At 44.8% G+C, this 21468-nt stretch overlaps 3 protein-coding genes across 3 annotated transcripts in view; 2 read left to right on the top strand and 1 right to left on the bottom strand.

Annotated features, from left to right (window-relative positions):
• Window positions 1-4029: 4029 nt before the first annotated feature.
• On the top strand, window positions 4030-7830 carry agtr2 (angiotensin II receptor, type 2). Its single transcript, XM_047586052.1, has 2 exons — window positions 4030-4240; window positions 4799-7830. The coding sequence occupies exon 2, from the start codon at window positions 4865-4867 to the stop codon at window positions 6137-6139; it is 1275 nt and encodes a 424-aa protein (XP_047442008.1). The 5' UTR covers window positions 4030-4240; window positions 4799-4864; the 3' UTR covers window positions 6140-7830.
• Window positions 7831-10400: 2570 nt separating this feature from the next.
• LOC125007801 (SH2 domain-containing protein 1A-like) lies at window positions 10401-13584 on the top strand. The gene is made up of 3 exons (XM_047584623.1): window positions 10401-10912; window positions 11251-11314; window positions 12910-13584. Exons 1-3 carry the CDS (start codon window positions 10776-10778, stop codon window positions 13207-13209), a joined length of 501 nt encoding a protein of 166 aa, XP_047440579.1. The 5' UTR covers window positions 10401-10775; the 3' UTR covers window positions 13210-13584.
• A 1212-nt stretch (window positions 13585-14796) lies between these two features.
• tenm1 (teneurin transmembrane protein 1) overlaps window positions 14797-21468 on the bottom strand; it is a 174913-nt gene continuing 168241 nt past the window's right edge. The window contains exons 35-38 of the mRNA XM_047584620.1: window positions 20309-20610; window positions 18985-19691; window positions 18094-18236; window positions 14797-16392 (exon numbers count right to left, since the gene is read on the bottom strand). Of these exons, the coding sequence (XP_047440576.1) occupies window positions 15637-16392; window positions 18094-18236; window positions 18985-19691; window positions 20309-20610 (1908 nt within the window). The 3' untranslated portion in view covers window positions 14797-15636. The remainder of the gene's footprint in view (window positions 16393-18093; window positions 18237-18984; window positions 19692-20308; window positions 20611-21468) is intronic.

Below are 21468 nucleotides of genomic sequence, written 5' to 3'. Positions count from 1 at the left end.
GATTACAATTATACTTAACGAAATTTGACAAGATGTTAAAACACAGAAGCAGTGAAACTCAGTGGAAAGCAATTCTTATGTCATTCTCACATCTTTTGGCCACAGCTGCAGACCACTTCTCGTTATATGTTGTGTGACCGTGTCAAGACCAATCTTATGAGAACTGCTTCCTTTCGCGAAAACTCAATCTCCTGCCGGATCCCAGGTCATTCCAGATCACTGTGGTTTGCGACAACAAAAGCTGGGACATTCAAAAATCAACAAAGTTTGGGTTTTGTACAGAACGTTCATGACTCGCCATGGAAATGATTATGTTGTGGGCCTGCTCGAACAACAATAGTGTATGGACCCTGGGAATGCCATGTGTAAATTTCTTTTTTTTTTCCTCCGTCCCACATGTTTTTGTTTATGTCAATGCCTGTGCAGAGGTAACAGGGTATCTGTTAACATCTTTACGGCCTTTTTACTGCTCCTCAGAGGAACCGGAGCCGGACCCCTGGACCTCATAAACCCTGCAAGAGCCTGTCCGGAGTCACGGCCCCCGTGGCTGTGTGTGCCTGCTCACTTGTGTGTATAAAAGAAAAAAAGATGAGTTAGATGTCAGTGCTTATCCTTGTAAAACGGGTATATCACGGGTAGAAACACACAGATGGCATCCGTGGTTTTTGTGGCTTCGTAGCCAAAGTTTGTGTTGCTAGTTGCAAGGGAGCAAAAGTAGTAGTGGGCCTTTCTTGTTTCTGATTTAAAAAAAAAAAAAAAAAAGTTGCTCCAGAAACAACTGCATGGGTAATCATCCACAAACGTTAACATTAACAAAACCACGTGGACCAGTTCAAAATAGAAGTTGGGGTGGGAATGCTGGAAACTTGTGAAATGTGCTCTTCTCACAGTTTGTTAGGGAGAACGAACATCTTGTTGCCATAAGCCGTGGGCTGGCGCGAGAGGTTTTTAGACTTGCCCCCAAACAAAAGATGTGACACTAAGTATAGCTTCGCCTCACCTCTCTCAAGGGTCCCGTCGACATATGGGGACCCCTTCGTTATGAGATCCCACACACGAGCTACAGTAATAATGCTCTGAGAACTAACGCTATGGCTGCACTTTGTCATGTAGACCAGAGTTTTTTCTTGACCAGCACAGAGGAAACGGTGGGGGGGAGGGGAGTGTGGATGTGAGGGGGGGCCCGACACTGACCTCCAACCTTCGAACCCCATGAGCCTGATTTTCCACAGAGGCCTTTGCGTTGGTTATCTTCTCAGGGTCTGGCCCGCGAGAGGAGACCCCCACCATCAAATAAACACATTACACATTTATCAGCAATAACTATAAACAACAGTTGTGGAAGCTGTTTCTGAGCGCCTCGTTCAAGCTGTATACGTTCACTCGCGCAGTTCTTCCTCCCGTGTTTATGCGGGTCACTCTGTGCACGCAGCTTCCTCTTGTTTTTTTGCAAACATCTGATGTTATCTGCGCGCATGGGAAAATGAGCGCAGATAGAATCGGATGTCAATTTAGACTGGTGAAACATGTGGAACATTATACAAACTAACACGTGTCACGGCTTGCGTCGTTCATGGGAAATAAATGATCACTTTTTGGCAGATGCGCAGCTGCCTCAAAAGCTGTGGAGTTTGTTTGGTTTCTGTAAAATTCACGAATGCTGAGGAAAGAAAACAAGACCTCTGACGAACTATGGTAGCTATAGAGACGGAGAGAGAGGGATAAAATGTCACGCTTTGAATCCAGGAGAAAATAATTAGCCGTTAAAAATAATTAGCTCAGATATGGATGTCCAGTAAAGGGTTGCGATAAAAGTTGAGGCCCACTCCTATCTGATCTGTTGCTCTGCTTATCTGCCGCCTGAACAGACGCTGCCTCGTAACCGAGTGTCCCCCCCCCCGTGTTTGGATCGGCAGATAAACACACACACAGGCGCGTCCCTCCCCCGTGCACGCTCAAACCGTTAATCGCTCATTCTCTTGAAATTAACTCAGATGCCTCAAGGAGTGAGTAGCGTGTCAACGTGTGCACTACGAGCAATTTTAATTGATTTCCTGTAAATAAGATAGAGGGAAATTCCAAAATATTGACGCCGGTCAGAGGAGCTTCTCCGAGATAAGACAAGTGAGAGTAAGGTTGTGTAAGAGGCAGGCACGGCAAGATGCCTTTATTTTGGCAGGACGTGATATTTAAGGACAACACTGTAACTTCAAGTCTAAAAGGAAGCTATGCGTGAAAGAGCAGTGGTTGTCCTAGGTTGTGGGGGGGCGGGAAAAGTTGCACATGTGCTGTCCCCCCCCCAGTGCCATAGTGAAATCTGCCTGAGAGTAAAGAGAAGGTCGGGTTAAGGAGCACTGTCAATGAACTGTGGGGCCTCCACGGGTTTAAGGGAATTTAGAGTTAAAAGTAAAATAAAAAATGAAAAAGTAGCCATCTGAGGGTCCCCCTTTCTCATTCTTTTCACTTAGCCCCAAACAATAGCTTGGTTTGCCCGTCCCGATGGTGCACCCCTAATGATGTTAGAACGCTAGTAGCTGCCAACGTTATATGTTTAACAGTTATTTGTGTTCATAACAGTGGCAAGCAACAGCTAGAGTGGGTGAAACTCTTTGCTATCAAACTCAAACTGCACTTGGAAAATTGGAAAGAAAGAAAGAAATAAAGAATCTTTCCTGTGTGCAATCGAAATACTTTATTTAATTGTTGCGTGCTGTGATTGGACTTTTATTCTTGATGCATGGACATGTGAGCAGGACTTCGATACATGTGCACAATAGTTTCCACCGCTGGATTATTGAAAAGCTGAAGTGTAGAGAGGCTCAGACATAGTTCTGCTTTGGCTTTTATTGCTGTTGGCCGGCATGACATTATAAATTTATCTTTTTAGTTGCTTTATGTCATGACTAAAGGCCATTGGCTTCTGTCTAGGGCCATTGGCTTCTGTCTTTCTTCGTGTCTATGTGTGTGTGTGTGTGTGTGTGTGTGTATGTATGTGTGTGTTTGTGCTCATAGTTGTACATCTATTTTTATGAGGGTTTTAGACCTTTGCAGTTGGGACATTTTTGACGTTCCTGAACCTTGGGACAGACGTTTCAAAGGGGCTGTGTGAGGGCTGAGACCAGAGTTAAGAGTTTAGGTTAGAGTTCTGTTCCGGCTGCGCTCAGTTATTATGTCTTGATGTAGAGTTTAGGGTGAGTAAATAACAAATGCGTCACATTCGATGAGGGTCCTCGCAACCATATGATGTGCGCGTGTGTGAGAACAACTGTGCATACCCAACATACCGGCAGAATAACACTGCATTACAAATTGTCTGTCCTGGAAAGAATAACTCTTCCCATTTTAGCGTTTGTACAACACACAGTATTCGCATTTTCTCATATTCTCAAAGAATGCAGCCACCACTCTTAATATTCTCCTGCTCTCTGCCTCGCCTTCATCCTTCACCCCAACTATAAGCTTTCCCACGCCTATTAAAACATGTCACATCCTGATAGATACTCGATGGAGCAGAGAGCGCACACATGTAAACACATTGGAGGACATTGTGTTGATTAATGCGCGGCAGGCTGAGATAGAGTAGCTTGGTTTATCTGACCACTGACAGGGGGAATATGACACAAAGTGCGAGGCTCTGCTAATTAACACCCTGCCTCCGCCGCTTTTGGTCAGGGGCCCCCCCCTGGCAGGGACAGTTATGTGTGCAGGTTTGACACGTCAAACACACCAGTGTGCCATTCGCTACGGTCAGGTATGATAAGCGACCATGTGTGCGCAGTCACGGGACGCGCAGCCCTTACTCCAGCTCACATCTTGACTCGATTTCCTCGGTAAAAGCATTTCTAGGGGCTCTGGGAGGGATGGAAAAAATGGAAGGATACATTGAGAAACAAAGACAGAAAGTCCTCCTCTCTCACTTTCCCTTTGCAGACTGGCTTGTGTCCAGGTACAGTCCAGCCCCCCTTGTAGTGATGAACATATGACGTGTGGCAACTTCCCTCTTGTGCAATCCCTCTTGAGAGGCTCCTGGGAGCTATAAGACCATCAACCTCATCTGGTTTCTCAGAGCCTCGAGTCAGTTTTCTAAACACTCGCGCTCGCACGCAGAGGAATGACATGGTGCTCGGCTGTGCAGGTTTCTCTTAGAGGGGTCGAGGAGCAATCGTCAAGGCATGGAATTTAGCCGAATGAAACCCTGAAAGCCGCTTCGCTGTTTGGACTGGACACTGAACCGTTCCAGGTAAAATGCATTCTTTAAGCCAAAAACCTTAAAAGTCACACATTAAATCAGAAATAGGGTTGCTACTGTCCATCCCGTTTCTGTCACTAATTCAACTGTTAGCATAATTACCCTTTTCTTGTGTGTATGTGTCCGAGAAAACTTACTAGAGGATGTCATTTTTCATATATTACTGCATGACTGCTTTAAATTTAATTTCCTGCGCTCTACTCCTATACGTTCAATTTCTGTATTTTTTATGCTTGTAGTAAAAGTATTAAATCTAAAGTTAAGCTGACATTTTTTTCATCTGAGGCCCAAATGTTCCAAAAGTTTAATCATTAATACGATATAGCTGTTACTGAGGAATCCAATAAGCAGCCAAACGATTACAACCCCTCCTACGTATTTCATTACTGCTCAACTTCAAGTATGGTGTAATGTGTTATTGCCTTGATTATAGTTATCAAGTGGGGCACCTAATAAATAGTTAAAGATTACTGTGTGGAGAAACGCTGTCTTTGTCCATAAAAGGCTGCTGGATCTTTAAACATGCTCCTGCTTTTGTGTAATTTGCAGCTGACCTTGGAAAACTGAAAGGAGGGAAGACGATTCGTGTGACGCAAGTGTACATCCAGTTCCAAAATGGCAATCCCCAATGACCTCTCCCTTTTCAACTCCACCTCTTCCCCCTATTTGATGACGGAGGTCTATCTGAACGCTTCCCTCGCCCCTTCTGCTCCCCCCTGCCTAGACTGGCCTCCTGTACCCATGACCACGGTCATACCCACCATCTACAGTGTTATCTGTGTGCTGGGAACCATAGCCAACGCCTTGGCGGTGTGCGTGTTGGCCCATGGCAATGCTTCGAGGAGAACTATGGCTAACACCTTCATGCTGAACCTCTGTGTGTCTGACCTGTTGTTCCTGCTGTCTCTCCCGCTGTGGGCCGTCTACTACTCCTGGGGCTACAGCTGGCCCTTTGGCCAGGTGGCCTGTAAAATCTGCGGAGCTCTCCATAACCTCAACCTCTACGCCTCTATCTTCTTCATCACGTGCATGAGCATGGACCGCTACCAGGCCATCGTGCACCCGCTCCGCTCCCAGAGTGCACGAGACCCCAAACGTGCCAGGATCCTGTGCATCCTGGTGTGGGTTCTGGCATGTGCCTGTTCAGCCCCTACCTTGGCCCTGAGGGACACCTACAAACTGGAGGCGCTCGGTGTGGAAGCCTGTGTGATTAAGTATCCTGATGATGTCTGGTATATGACCCTGACCTGGATGAAGATTGTTCTGGGCTTCTTGCTGCCGCTGCTTGTCATTTCCTGTTGTTACTGCGCCATTGGTAAACACTTGTTGGCTGATACGGGGTTGGGAAGAATGCAGAAACCGTCACATCACCCCCACACAAACTCTTTTAAATCACTGGAGTCCCACGAGGGATGTTGTAAACCAGAGAGACCCCCGACCCCTTGTGTCAGCCCTAGCTCCAGCAGCGGGGCCAGAGCCTTGGAGGGGAGGGGGCTGGAGAGAGTGTTGTGGACCGTGGCCGCTGTGGTCCTGGCATTCTTCATCTGCTGGTTCCCCTTTCACTGCCTGACCTTCATGGATGTGCTGGTGAGCAAGGGCTGGCTGGACAGCTGCTGGGTGAATTGGAGCATCCACAATCTCACCCCTCTCACCCTTTGCTTGGGCTTCTCCAACTCGGCCATCAACCCCGTGCTCTATTGCTTTATCGGGAACCATTTCCGGGGCCGTCTCGGGGGCCTCTGCAAGGGTGTATGTGCTTGTTTGAAGGCCCGTGGGGAGGAGCACAGCCAGAAGAGGGGCTCCTTCAGCACCAGGCTGAGCTCCTTCTCTCGAAAACTCAGTGACCTCAAAGACCTGGCGATTGTGGAGCCCTCTGGTCCTCCAGCCTAGCAGACCCCCCTCTCCCCAGCTTCAGTTTCGCACTCCTCAAAGAAGGAACATGAAATAACTGCTGACTTCCATTACACAGACGTGTGAGACAGAGCTGTTACGACAGCGGACTAAGTCAAATTCCTGCAGCGCTCAACTTTGCCTTACAAAGCTGAACCTAGAAATATCACCTGTGTACAGCTTCTATAAACTTTACTGAGCTTCATAGTGAGTTTCAATTTATTGTTTTGCTATTGGGCTGAACATATTTCTGTGTTGTGTTGGTGTTATGGATCACTAGTGTTATTGTGCTAGCATAAGCAGGTGACAAAACATCACAGAGTCACTGTACATTATATGCTCAGCAAGAAGGCAGCTGACAGATACAGTTAGCAACTAGCTATCAAAGGTAGTGGAGCATTTATCGGCTAAAGACCAAAGATATTTTGCTCAGTAGTTGCTATAAACTTTAAACAAAGCAAAAACGAAAATAATACTGAGTAATACTTGCTTATATTCTCAAGTTGGACACAAACACATCTCAGTGAATGCCCCTCTCACTGCGCTTATTCATGTACGTCATTACGTTATCTGCTTGTTAGCGTGCTAAATTGATAGCCTCTGTGGTTTTTGGACAGCAACAGTGACCGAGCAGCAGTGGTCGCATGACTTTCTCAATGATAAGATGTTAACACTTGAACACCAAACATTTATTACACACATGTTACGACATGTTATTATCACGGGAAGTCGTGTACACAAAACGTTTGGTAACATCTAAGCTAGCAAGCTAACGAGCAGGTAACACTGAAATGAGGCTGTTAGTAATATCCACATTTTCCTCTGACATGAGATATGTTCATGAAAAATTAAATAGATTAAAATTAGATATGTTAACTTTCCATCCACCAAATTATCAACTTCCTGTCAGTGTTGTTGCTCTGTAGTCTACCTCCTGGATATGTAAGGAAGCAACAGTTAGCTAATATTTTCGTCAAATCAACAAAAACAATTTTTATGTTAATGTTTTATTCTCTATTTGTCACAACTCCCATGCGGTAAAATAGATAGATAAATAAATAAACAATTTAGTTACTGAGTGAAGGAATAAGTCTTTAATCTGCAAGGGAAGCCACAGCCATGCTAAACTAGGCAAGTCAAATTTTAGCCATTTTGTCTGCTATTTTCTCCCTCACAGTCAGATTAGCCAAACAGCCTCATTAATAATAATTAATAATGACTGTCGTAACTGTCGAATGACCTACATTACTTTGCAAGTAAAATTACAGTTTAAGTAAAATTAGCTTTAACTAGTAAAATTAGCTTCAACTAAGGCTAATTAGGGTTAATTGTTAATTTAACTTGTTTGTTAAAAGCTGTTTTGTAGTTTTGCAAATGTTACATCATATATTTTGTTCAAAATCTATGTATAATAATAATTTATAAGATAAGGCAAATTTAAGTTTTTGATCTTTGTTGTTCATTGTTGCTGCATTTCTCTTTTGGGAGCAAAACGTGCTAGAAGATAAATGTCATGTATAACCTGTCATACCAATGGTACTTTTTCTCTTCTTTCTGGGGGACCAAAATATTATATGTGTAATCAGCTTGTAACTTTTTATTGTACTCTAATGTTAAAATGGTTTAAAAGGAATAACACTGCCTTTCTTTGACTTGATAAGAAATAAAGTGAAGAAATATTTCCATCAAAATGCCACCTCTTCATTTCGTGCGATAACGCTCTACTTAAACAGGAAACCGTGTGGCTAATTTTAGTCCTCCACACATACACCGATTTCCTGAAACCAAATCCATTTGCAATTTTTTATGTTCCTTTTCCTCCATCTTACCCTCTAACAGCTGTGACTGAGAGCTTCCGCCACCTGGGAATGAGAGTGCTGAGAGTACTGTCTGCCTGGCAGATGGACATTCGCTTTCTGATTTTCTCTCCTCTCAGAATGCCTCACATGGTTTCCGCACATATCAAAACCAGATATCATAATCTCATACTGATGTCCTGATGATGCATTCCAATCCAGCTGCTTGTGTTGGTTGACGGAGCCGCCAGCTAATCAATGATCTATCTCTGTCTGCTATTTGTGTTTAGTATAGATCCGCTGCATTCATGCATTGCCCCTGGCCTCTCTCTCTCTCTGTGAGCTGTGACAGCCAATGCAGTATGATGTCAGTTAGATTTTGCACAGAGGGATTTTTGGAGACTAGAAAACAAAATCAATTGAGGATCCTAAAAAGGCTTTTGTTTCAGACTAAACGGTGATGTGTGGCTGCTTTATTGTGTTTTATAAAACCAAGATAGCTTGGATGTTTTTGCATATTAATATGGCACAAGAGGAAGAAAATCTCCCTCTCAACTTTAAATGCTGCCACTGGATGGCGCTAAAACGCTGTAGATGCGATGACTAAGACCCCACTGGCTGCTTACCCAGACAGGGGGCCCAAAGTCCCTCCGCTCATGATCTTTCAGAGCTGAGGGAGAGATGGCCTCGCCTCGCCTCAGACTGATGACTCATGTGTAGGCTACCACTCTGAACGTATAAAGTCATGCATCTCCTAACACATGCTGCATTAAAGCAAGCTGCTCGCGAAATGTGAGAATCACACCGTCAACCTCTCGAAGGGTCTTTTGCAGAAATGCCTGGTGAAGTCCTTAAAACCGTTAGCCACTAACTAAAACTGAGAACCTCAATGTGAGATGTGGGCCTAAAACGCCGTGTGCCGTGCCGCCTATCAGCCCGACAAGATTCGGAGAATCATGAATATTCCATAATTCGATGCAGCAGAACTTTCCGAGTGACGAGACAGATTGCAGGACGGGTTTGACTGCAGCTCCGCAGAATGTCTACGCGCACAGCTTGATTAGCTGATACCTCTCTTGACACATGTTTAACAGAAGACAGACCAGTGACATGTGACCAGCAACATGTGCCGATGTCTGATAGAAGAGAAGGCATGCTGAGAAGTACGGCAGGTGATACTTGTCTTTTTGCTGTCAGCCCCGATTTACCTGATACATCAGCTTAATTTAGCTGAACGAGCTGCGTCAACTGCTGTTCTATTACTTTTCTTTAGTTTTCTGTGTTTGTGTTTTATTACAAGTAGAGGAATAAGAAGCGTTGCTAACATTTCGCCCTGCCAGCCGTGGGAAGTAATAAGTCACCCGTGGGCTAATAGAGGCCCATGGGCCAAATCCATCCCTGATGTTTTTCACTCTACAATAGTGCGCATCGCAAATTCCACACAGCGCCCCATAAATCTACTGTAGGTACAGGCGCTTGTGAAAATCACAATAAATAATGACCTTGTACGATATAATAATTGTCAGCAATTTACATGCTAACGCATATAGGCCGCAGAGAAAAGGGAAGAGGAATACAGGCTGTGGTTAATCACTTGCTATTGGACAGCAAATCATAGCAGGGGTCAAATTCTGTACGTTTCCAACAAAGTAGTGCTTAAAAAGACACAACATGAAAGCACATATAGCATAGAACAGGTGCCTCATGTCCTGTCGTGTAAATATAATTTTGAGGTGCTTTTGATCCATTATATTTCAGTGGAATGTATTTTTTCTTTTCACCCCACCACATTTATTTTTCATCTATAGATCCAGACTAAGATTTTACATAAAAACAAAAAAATTAAACAGGAACAATATATATAATGTTTTTCAAAGTGTCATGTTTGAAATATTTCTTACATTTCAGAAAGGGTATTTGCTAGTCATTTATCTATTTTAAACAAGCTCCATGTCACAATAATAAAATGCAGATGAACTGATATTAAGTTTCTTTAGAACTATTTGTTCATACTTCAAGTTCATCCTGTTTGTTGGTTACATTTCTGTGCTTTTTAACTTTTAATTGCAGGCCCTAAATGCGGTGAAGCGTGCTTGCATTTTATTGACACCTTTGCTGAATTTCAGTTAAAGTAAAAAACCAAATTTCCGAAGACGCATATGTTCCATCACTGAGTCTTTTTGCACATGTAACAGGCTGTAAACCTGGTGTTTGCTGGTGTAAACAGACAGCCTGTGCAAACTTCTGCTAATAAGATGGCAGAGTAAGACACGAGCCACTGCATAAGCACAATATGTTTCCTCGTGCTCGCGTGAAAATTGTGATATTGTTTTTTCTTTTTTTTTTCTTTTTTTTATCCCTCTCTTCTGCTTTCTACTGTTGTGGAAATATTCAGTTACGAGCTTTGAAGTTGTTTCCTGTCGAAAAATACGATCATTTCCTGAGAGATAAACTAGTGCACATTTCGAGCGTGCGCGCACACACTTGTGTGTCTCGCGGAGAAAAGGGAAGGCTGTCATAAAGGTTAGAGGTAAGCGAGCGCTGCCGTCAGTCTGGGCGAGGAATCAGAAAGCTCGCTGGGCTAAAGCTCAGGCTCCCCGAACAGAACATTTGAACACATAAGAAGGAGAAGGAGGAGAAGAAGGAGAAGAAGGAGAAGAGGCAGGTATCAGATGAGAGGCTGGACAGCTGCCTCACCTGTGTTCCCAGTCTAGAGGATACACAGTGAAGACAAAAACGACTGCCTGCAGTAAGAGGTTGGAGCCAAGAAAGAAGGGGGGAGAGAGGGGAGTTGGAGCTCGGGGGCAGAACAAAAAAGGCACGTCTGGAGAAAAGCCGTGATGGATAAACTGCCTGTCTACCACGGACCTATTGGCAAGGAAGAAGGGGAGAGGAGGCTGGGCCAGGACGGCCGAAACGGGAGCTACCTGATCCGCAACAGCGACTCTGTGCCGGGTGTCTACTGCCTGTGTGTGCTGTGAGTATGAACACAAATTTGCACACTTTGCCGCCGCTTTCTTCTGGCTCTCACCCGGGCCTCATAATCACATCAGCTCACTTTGTAATCCCATTTTCAGCCGTCACAAACATTATCGATCCGCTCACGTTTCGACAAAAAACAAAAGACATAAATGCAGCAAAGTGAGTGGAATCCCGAGCTGGTGCGGTCTGCTTATTGAGTGCGAAATGAAGTGTCCCGCGGGGAGCAGCGTCGCCGCCGCCGCCAGCCGGGGCAAACAATTATTTCATTAAAAGGTGAAAAGGTCAAAGTGGTTTAACGTGTGTGTGCGTGTGTGTGTGTGTGTGTGTGCGCAGGTTTGACGGATACGTCTACACGTACAGAATCCACCAAGATGACGCAGGCTCATGGGCCGCAGACGTGAGACATTTTACTTTTCTTATTTGTGTATTTTGTGGTTGTTGCCGTTGTTCGTTGCGCCGTGAAACACTCTGCAGAACAGCTGCACGTCTGACTGGCCCTGGTTGGCGTTTATTGGTTTAGACGCCGCTTAGGTGCCAGCACAATTCAACAAGGTGTGAATCTGAGGCAAACATTTTCTCTTTTGAGAAACTGACAACAACGCTGAGAGAAGGGTGCATTTCTTTCCCTTTAGCAATAACACCCTGCGAGGCTGTAAGAGCACCCCCGCCCGCCCCTCCCTTCCTTCACCCCAACCTCAAATTTAGGATGCCACAGCATCGGCGTACACTCTAGAGATGGGAAATGTAGAATTGCGTTTGACAGCATTTCTGATGGGATATGTAATTGAGCGCTGAGGGCTGGCAAACACCCAGAGATGGGAATGTATAGAGACATCTGAAGGCTATGTCTCTCTCTGACGACTGAGCTACACGCTGTTGTAACGACATTCTCTCCCCACTACCACCACCACCACCCTCTGCCCCCCACTCATTTTTACTGACGGCACAGAGCGAACGGATAGAGAGGGGGGGGGGGGAGAAGGCTGGAATTACAAGAATTTCACTACAAGCTCAATAACACTTTACATTATTCATGTGCAATATCAATCACTTTAATGAAATCTTCTCGGGAACAGAGGTAGCACTTGTGGCCGGAGTGCCGTGCTGCGGGAAGTGCTCTCCGCGTTTGATTAAATGATTTTAAAATGCGTTCAAAGGACACATTTTCCACCATTCCTCCGCCGCGTGATTGATAGCGCGAGAATGGAAACACGAAAATGCTTTTTTTTTTCTCTCTCTCTTTTTTTTTTTAAAGTCCTTACTTGACAAAATTACGGTAGTCGTCCAGGGCGCCGTGGTTTCGGGGACATTAAAGTGACAGCTGTGGGCAAACAAACGAATGGGAAAACTGATGCGTGTGCTATCAATTAGAAATAAAGCAACACTCCCTGAGAGATCCATGAAGCGAAAAAAAAAAGATTTTTGTTTTTTTGTTTGCTCTTACTTACGGCCACAGGTCATTTCTTAAAAGGATGCTTGCGTCACGGACAAAGCTGTTGAGGAAACACTCGAAGTGTCTTAGATAAATGCTACAACGATGACTTTTATTGACTAACAAAATACAACAAATGCTCAGGGGAGGGGATGTTTTCTCGAAGGACCCTGAGTTTTCTAAATTTAGCTCCGAAACCCCTTGATGCTTTTTATATTTCCCTCTTTCCTGCAATAGATTTTTACAGCTGCTTTCTAATTTCCTCTCATTTATTAATGTGTCTTTTTTACTGTCTTTAACACAAACAGTGCGGACCAGCCATATAAAAGAATTGGCACGGCTCCCAGTCCATCTCTTTGCACTCGTGCACCTGATGCCTTTTATACGGCGCTTCTGCGAGAGCTCATTTCAACGCAGGCCCGTCCCGTCCCGTCCCGTCGTCTTCATTACCCCCGCGGGGGTCGATGCAAAGATGGAGACGCTTTGAATTGTCCTCTTTAGTTTTATTTTATTTACTTATTTATTTATTTTTTTCACTGTCTCTCTCTCTCGTGTTTCAGACCACTCCCGGCGTGCAGAGACGATATTTCCGGCAAATCAAGAACTTGATAGCAGCTTTCCAGAAGCCCGGACAAGGAATTGCCATGCCTCTCCTGTACCCTGTCACCGCTCAGAGACCGGCACAAACGTACGCCGAGGAGGAGACGCCTGGTAATAGCCTGTCACAGACGCACAGCGGCCCAGGCATTTACTTCCAGCAGCAGCAGCAGCACCAGCAGCAGCAGCAGCAGCAGCAGCAGCACGCTGCAAAGAGACATAAAAACAGGAACAAGAAGGAGGTGCGGCAAGCTTTCGGTTAAGCTGTCAAATAGCCCTGAATTAGAATAAAAAAATGCTGTCTAATTCATACGGTTTCATTTCACATGCTGCATGTGAAGTGCTTTCTTTTTTTTTATTGCTGTTTTTGAAACTCATTTTTCCCCATTTCTAGAAGTGACTCAGATCCAGTATCCCCCCCCTCCCCTTCTCCGATCTGTTTCTTTTTCTACAAATTCAGCACAGAGAGAGACAGAGAGAGCCCCATAACTTTTCAGGGGTGTGATGTAAGATATGCTGCTGCTGGCACATTAATATCCATTACTGCATACGTAAATTGACAACAAATATTGTGCTCTGTTTTCTTAATGCAATAGAGTTGTGTGCATGGCAAAGGAAATAAATGATATTGACTGAAATGAACTACTTTAAATAAGGTCACGGGTGCGCAGCCGCGCACAGCCTGCCTCCGACACGTAATGCGAGGAGAAAAAAAAAAAAATTCAATTTGACATATTGAAGAACTGATTTCCACGGAGGGAAGGGTGACTCCTCGAAGAGGGAGGGAGGGTCCTTCATTCACATGATTGACATTATGGGTGCCTCATAGGAAGAAAAAAAAAAAAAAAAACGACAGAGGGAGAGGGACAGAGAAAAGAGACGTGAAAAGTGTGCGCGCCCGAGAGAGAGAGCGAGAGCGAGCGAGCATCCATTCAGCCCAGACAATTCTTCAGTGCAGCGGTCTCCTAGCAACCGCACCCTCCATCTTTTCACCACGGAGATGAGGTTGGACAGTATCTAGGGGAGCATATGGTTTAGGAGGGAAGGTGCATCGGCGGCGATCGGCGCGGCGCTAGTCACGAATGTATATCACCTGCTCGCAGTCAGAACATATGCATTGTGTGTCTCTGTCATCCGCGGCCCAGGAGACAAACACAAACAATTAATGGTGGGCAGATGGCGGAGTGACGGCAGGAGGGAGGCAAGTGGAGGGGGGGGGGACAGTGCAGACGGACGGGGAGGTGGATTAGTGCTAGATTTAAAAAAGAAAAAAAAAAACAAAAACAAACTTCTTCACTTTCTTTTTTAACTTTTGGTGGGGAGAGGCTTGGAAGTGGTTCACATGTAGTCTTGATTGGCATTTCCTAATGAGAGGAGACAAGCTGTAGAGAACAGCACAGCCAACTCCAGGTCCTGCCCCTTCTGCACTCAACACCCACTCGCTGAGCCTCAGCTGTCACATTTCTTTTTCCCTTCCTCTGTGTTCCACCCCTCCTCCGCCTCCACCTCCCCAAAAAACACACGCACACACACACACACGCTCTCCTCCTTCTTCCTCTTCTTCTTCTGCCGCTTCTTCTGCTTCTTCTTCTTCTTCTTCTTATAGTCCTCCGACAGACGCAGGTTCCTCATGCGTGCCTTGGCTAGGGCCATAATGATGGGTGATAATGACAGCGCAGATTTGAAAGTAACAAACTCCCTGAAACGAGAACAAAGGGGACACAACAAATGTGCGGAGTGAAGGCGGCGGATGCGCAGAGGACGCGAGAGAAAGAGGAAAAAAAAGAAGAGAGCAGACACGGAGAGAAATAACAAGCAGCGATGTCTATGAAATCCCACTGAGCACTCCGGTAATTCACACATAATAACTTTAATCAGCATTGTAACCCAATAAAGTCAGATTTTTCAGCGAGAATATTTACTATAGCCATGTATAATTCTTTGCAAAAATGTAACTGTTTTTCTATTGATTAACAATACTGACACTTATGAACAACAGAGTTTCCAGTTGAGCACTTTTTTTTTTCTTTTTTCTTTTTTTTTTCAGTGTGAAAGCACTGGCTATGTACATTCTTGATTTTTAGTATACACACTCATACAAACTACTGTTGGAGCACACCAGAGGCAGAAAACCACAGGAGGTTTCCTTCTCTAAAGGGGAGTGTCAGAGTCGACAAGGCCTCTCTTACACAATATGTAAACGATAGTATATCCGAGGTAAACCATGTAGGAACTCAAATGGCAACCGGAGAGCTCTTGATTTGAGGATTAGTCACTGGCAATCCCGCAAAGTCTCCATCTCTACAGTTCAGTGATGCGGAGTCCGAAATGATGTACAGTGTTGGAACAGCAAATGACAGACAGACAGTCAGTCCGTCGGTGAGTCGGTCGGTCAAGTCGGGATACAAAAAGCAAAGCCACAGCCAAACCACACTGCTTGTGCCACTGTTAGAAATCGGAGAAACTGGACGATAATAATAAAATACCATCATTTTGTCACAATTAAAGGCATTTGGAAGTTTTTTTTCCCCCCCAATCTCTCTTCTTGTTCTTCTTTGTCGTCGTCTTCTTTTTTTTTCTTCTTCTTCTTCTTCTTCTTTTGATACAGTATAGAAACAGTAGAACAAATCAGAGTAGAGTAGAAACAGGCAGTCTTTGGTGGGGTGGGGGGCTGCTCACGCGTGTCTCTGTTACCTGCCCCCCACCTCGCTCAGTGTCATAAAGTGGATGTTGGAGGGGCAGTCGGACAGCTCCGGCTGCTGCTCTATAGGCAGGGAGTAGTAGCCGTCGTAACCCTGAACGCGTCCCCCGGACAGCAGCTGCTGCTTCTCCGCCTCGCTCCACGCCCGGCTCCCCGCGTCCCCCAAATCCACCCGCCTTTTCTCCTTCTCCCACGCTCCGTCCACCGCCCGCTTCCTCGCCTCCTCCCTGACCCGCGCCCTCTCCTCCTCCTCGTTGCCGCCGTAGCGCACGCACAGGCACAGCGCCCCCTGCTGGAGCGTGATATCGGCGAATCGTCGAGTCCTGCCGTTCACCGTGGCGCTCATCTGAGACACGCTCACGTTCACGCCGCTCTCCAGGACGCGGCCGCCGACTCCCAGCCCCAGGGCGAGGTCCTCTTCGATCGGCCGCGACTGCAGGAAGTGGTGGGTGTCGCAGCCGTGCACGGTGAAGCTCAGCCCGCTGAGGTGGACGGCGCCGTTCAAAATGGCCGCCACCCTGCGGCTGTCCTCGCTGGCCACCCCTATGACCTCCGCGCTGACCCGGCCGTGAGAGACGGCGAACCGGATGCTGGGGCCAAGAATGGAGGGCCGGGAGCCGAAGGGGGGGGGCCGCGCCGGTCTGTGGCACGCCGATCCCACCGGCTCCGAGAGAAGAGGTAGCCTCTCCAGAGAGATGAAGCTCCTCAGCTGTCGCCGCAGCTCACACTGGATTCCCAAAGCCACCTGGGAAAATATTAAGTACAGAGGTTTTTTTTATGTATAGTGACAAAACTATTTCTAATAGCATCACGTTTTCTCCTTAACAAACCAGAGAGCAGGCAGGCACATTCACACAAATGTTACTCATTCATGATTATAGTGTTAATCAAATACTAAATATTGTAATTAGTTAGCGTGGCACACAATGTGTCCACATTCATGAAATAAAATGTGTTCAAGTGTTTGTTTTAAAATACTAGACACACAACAGGGGAGCACAGTTAACTGCACTGAACCTCGATTTATTATCTGAATGGTGTTTAAATGCATACATAGTATTTTGATGGTCATATTGTTAATTAAGATGACCACGAGGAGTTTAATGAAGATAATTATGAGTTTAATCGTTTCTAACTATCCATCCATCTTCATTCTAAATAAATCATGTGGTGCTGATCCATATTACACATTAGTCGCATCAACAAAGTCAGGTAATTTTTGTTTCTGCGGCAGCCTACAGCAATACGAAGGCCGTGAGGGTTAAATTAATTAAATGAATGTGTAATTCTGAAAGAAATGCACACAAATGTGAACAAATTAGTTGTGTGAGTATATACATGAATCAATATTATGCCAAATACAAGAAATATTTTGAGTTTTAAAACGTTAACCCTTCCATTGGCATTGTAACCGCACAGTTGATCTTTTTTTGCAGTAGTTGTAGAAAACAATAAAATGCTTAATTTGTAACCACTGCTGGTCATTCAATTTCTAAGATACACAAATTAGCCCATGCGTGGACACAATATATGTACAAATAAATAAGCAGTGGCTTTTATACCTTTTGAGATATAGTGCTTTTGAGAATATACATCATACAGCTTCACTATTTAGTATATTGTATCAATGTGTACAAGCGTGTGAACATTTTAAAAATGATATGTCAAAATACTCAGTCTGCAGTGCACACTATTAATATAGATTAAAATTTAATTTAATATTTAATCGTGATTAATCGTATTTCTCAGTGTGGAAGGCAAAGGGTTAATAATGGAGATTTCATTATTTGATTTTAAAAAAATGTACATACTTATAGAATGTACTTATATGTGCTTATAGAACAAGACAAAGTCAGGGTGACAATACTAAAAATGGACACTCAATAGATTCACATATTTAATCAATTGCGATTAATCGCATAATTCTAATAGCTCACGAGTCATTAATACAAATAATTTGCAGTTTAAAAAAAAATGTTTTAAATATACTTTTTAAGTCAAGGTTTAATTATTCTCATCAACATGGGAGTGAACAAATTAGTTTTATGCAAATGTGTTTTATTATCATCGCAGCAACTTAAAACTTGGTATGAATACCACCTAGAATACTGTGGTAAGGGAAGTTAATTCGCTCTCAACTCTGACCACATTGACAGATAATAACTCCTTGACAGTGTTTAAGGTCAAAATTATTTTACTGCTCACTTTTCACCCTACTGGTGCTTTGACCACTCCCTGATTACTCAGTGCGGTCAGGCCGGCCGTGACAATGTGCATGTGTTAATTGCATTAAAAGGAGTTTGCATTAATGGATTATTAAAGACTTAACTTTGACAGCCATATTTATTTTTCTTTTACCCCATAACCCAAAGGGATAACTACAAAAATAGAAAATTTCAGTCTTGGTACTGCAGCTTAATGAGGTTTGTAGTTGTGCATTGCTCACCTTGCTGGAGTCCCAGTCCTGTGTCTTAGTCTGGGTCTTCATCAGTTCGTATGTTTGTTCCATTCTGCCCACTTCAGGCTTTGGGAAGCCAGGGACAACATTATGAAGCTGGAAGCCAAATAGCTGCAGCCAGCTACCGATGTCTGGGCACACACAGACATGAAAGAAAGGAAAGGGGGGAGGGGGGGAGAAAAAGTGCACAGAGGGGTAGAAAGTTAGAAAATAATGTGTATACTGGGAAGCAAACAAAAAGTCATAAGGCCAGGGAAAAAAAAAAACACCTTGGACAGGAAATCAGACAATATCTGAGAATAATATGCGGCAGAGACGGGTCGGCCAGTGTTTCCCTCACAAACAGATTCTTTCTGTAATAAACAATCCTGCTGCAGGAAAACGTGACAGGCCAAATGAATGTTCCATTAACCAGAAGGACATACGCCCCCCCCCCAACCGACATCCTGTATTCATCTTCTACTCTTCTATTCCATCTCGTTCCCTCGCTTGAGATTCTATTTTGTCTCTTGGGAAAACAGTATGTTCTTGACAGACAGAGGGAACAAAACAGAGAAGCCGGTGTTAAAAAAAAACAACAATGTGATCAGAGGCAGGGCTGTCCTTTCTGTTGCCTGTACATTCTATCTGTTACATCTTCTCTCTGTAACACTTAGCTCACCTGTGGTTAGCTATGTGGCACGCTCACTCATTCTTTATGGCAGATGTTTCCCTTGTACGTGCACGTGTGGGGTGTGTAGGTGTAGGTGTCGCTGCGTAACAAATCTGCCCGTTTCTCTTTGTATCCGTCAATCTGCGTCTGATACAATGTTAAATGGAACAGTGTAGGAATGTGCGAGTGAATGTGTGAAATTCAAGCTGCAGCGAACTCAGGTTCACCTGTAGTAAACTTTGTCACCTCCTCCACCCGCCCAACCGGGCAGTTACTCTTGAAGGCGTACAAGTTGAACGGCTTCGGCTCCTTGCTCAGCTCCCCCCACAGTTCGTGATTGGGCGAAGTCCACCGGCCGGCCAGCGTGTCGTAGTCCCGCCTGCCCAAATGGACCAGCCGAGTGAGGGGATCGTACAGGCCGCCGTGGAAGCCGATGACAAGCTGGAAGTCAGGGTTGGTGTCCTGATAAACCTCTCCATAGGGGGTGTAGAGGATCTCTTTGACCAGTCGGCCCTTGCTAGAGAAAACTGCCCTCGGGCTTCCCACGCTGTCACAGGCGACGTAGTACTCCTCCCCGCTGCTCAGCTCCATGGCGATGAGATGGCCCTGAAGGTCGTAGTACAGCGACGTGATCAGATTGCTGCTGTGGTTGTACAAGTGGCTGACCCTGGTGGGGTGCGACAGGTCAGCGTAAAAGAACTGCAGCTGCTCGCCCTGGCTGCTCTTGGTGGCCACGCGCCGACCCAGACCGTCGTAGCGGTACCACACTGTGCGCTCGTTCACGCGGTTGAAGACGCGGGTCAGCAGCCCGTTGGAGTTGTAGTCGAACAGGTCATTCGCCCGCTGGCGGAGGAAGCCGTCGTCGTCCACGCTGTACTGTAACTCGCCGAGGTGCGTGATGCGGTCCCTCTGATCGTAGCGCAGTGGCGTCAGCCTGGAATTGGACACGACACCACTTTAGATTCACATGATTAGCACATGATGATTAGCTACAAAAGCTGCAGATGACACTGACGGGAATGTTTTTAGTTTTGCTGGTATTTTGTCGTTGAAGTGTCGTACGTATTATGGATAGAAGGCGGCAACGTGCACGGATGCAGCACCTTTGAGCTTCACCACACACTTTAGTTCTAGTCGTATTTTAGTCATTTTAGCACTTTTAAGAAAATGCTATTCTGCCCTACGGGCCTCAAGCAGACAATAAAGATACTTAAACTACACAGACCTGTGGATGAGGGATCACTATAGTTATTATGTCTTGAGTGAATTTCACACCAATCCATCCAATATCTGTCCAGATATTTGAAGAAAAAACTCATATGCTTGACACTGCAAGAAGAACGCTTACAAAAACTCACTGTTAGAAGAAAATATTCCGCATCTGGAAATATGATTTTCTGGTAAGATTTTGTACCAAATATCCCAATTAGTTGTGATAATATTGTGAAACTACCATTATCTAAGTCAGTGGTCAACGCCATCCCTTGAGTCATACTGCATTTTCATTCATTAATGGCACATTACCCAATGCAAAATGCACAAGTAACTTACCTAGCACTGGTCCCATGGCTGAGGAGATTGATGTTTCCGTTAAGGTCATAACTGTAACGCCACTGAGGCCTCTCGTTGACCGAGGCACTTTGCAGCTGGCTGTCTGCGTCGTACTCGTAAGTGTAGCGGGTCACGTTGTTGTCCACGCCCACCCTGATGTCACAGGTGGTCGTCCGTCCCGCCGAGTCGTACTGAATAGTCATCCAGTACGCGATGGATTTCAGTATCTCATACTGGACCTCCACCACTTGGCCGTAGGAGTTGAAAACCTTGGTGTGCTTCATGAGATGCGTGGTGATCACCTTAACACCCACAAACAATCAGCCATGAGACTTATCGTGTAATTCTTGTGGTGTAATTAAAATTTGGTAATAATGATTTGGAGTTGTAGTCTAGGTCAACTGATGTACAATGTAAGCTTCACTCTACTTTTAGCTCTGTTTGGGTCTTCACTAACTCCTAAGTGAAATATGAGTTGTTAAATGCTATTAGCGTAGCATAGACAGACTCCTATCAGAAGATGAGTCTGGTAACATGTCATTTGGATTTCATTATGGAGCGTGTGGAGAGAACCTCTGAAAGCAATTTGATAGTCCAACACTAATTAGAGCCATTTTGTTGAGAACAATTTAAAAACCACAAAGACTACATCAGTTACTCTCTCCTGTCCATCAGCACATTGTTCCAGACCAGCCTTCCGCCTCAAAAAATTACAAATAGGGGAATTTGGTTTGGCTTCTGTGCTAAAATGCTACGTTAACAAGCTAATCGCTTTTGCGTTGGTGCCGGGCTAGACAGGCAGCATGCAGTGGCTGCTAGATGCAAAGATGTTTAAAACAGGGAATCTGAATCAATACAAAAAGCTGAGGGCCATAAAAACCAAGCAATGGGCTGCATTGTAAAACATTACAACCCCATTAAGTTATGTGAGCGTTTTCCTCCCTTTAGCTCTAATAGTCAAATGGCCAAAGTTTTTGGTATTGAGCTCAATTTTATACATTTTCAAAGATTAAATTTGAAGCAATGCATTGCCTGGACTTCGTGTGAGCAATGGGGGAGCAGGAAGGGAGATGTGATATGAACGCTGTGAAATATGGATGCATCTTTAATTTTTTAGACAGAACTATTACTATGAAATGACAATACATTTGAAACAACAC

The sequence above is a fragment of the Mugil cephalus genome, chromosome 5 (genome assembly GCF_022458985.1).
Source record: "Mugil cephalus isolate CIBA_MC_2020 chromosome 5, CIBA_Mcephalus_1.1, whole genome shotgun sequence".
NCBI lineage: Eukaryota > Metazoa > Chordata > Actinopteri > Mugiliformes > Mugilidae > Mugil > Mugil cephalus.
Note: the sequence above shows the minus strand (reverse complement) of the source record. Positions and strands in the feature narration are given on the sequence as shown.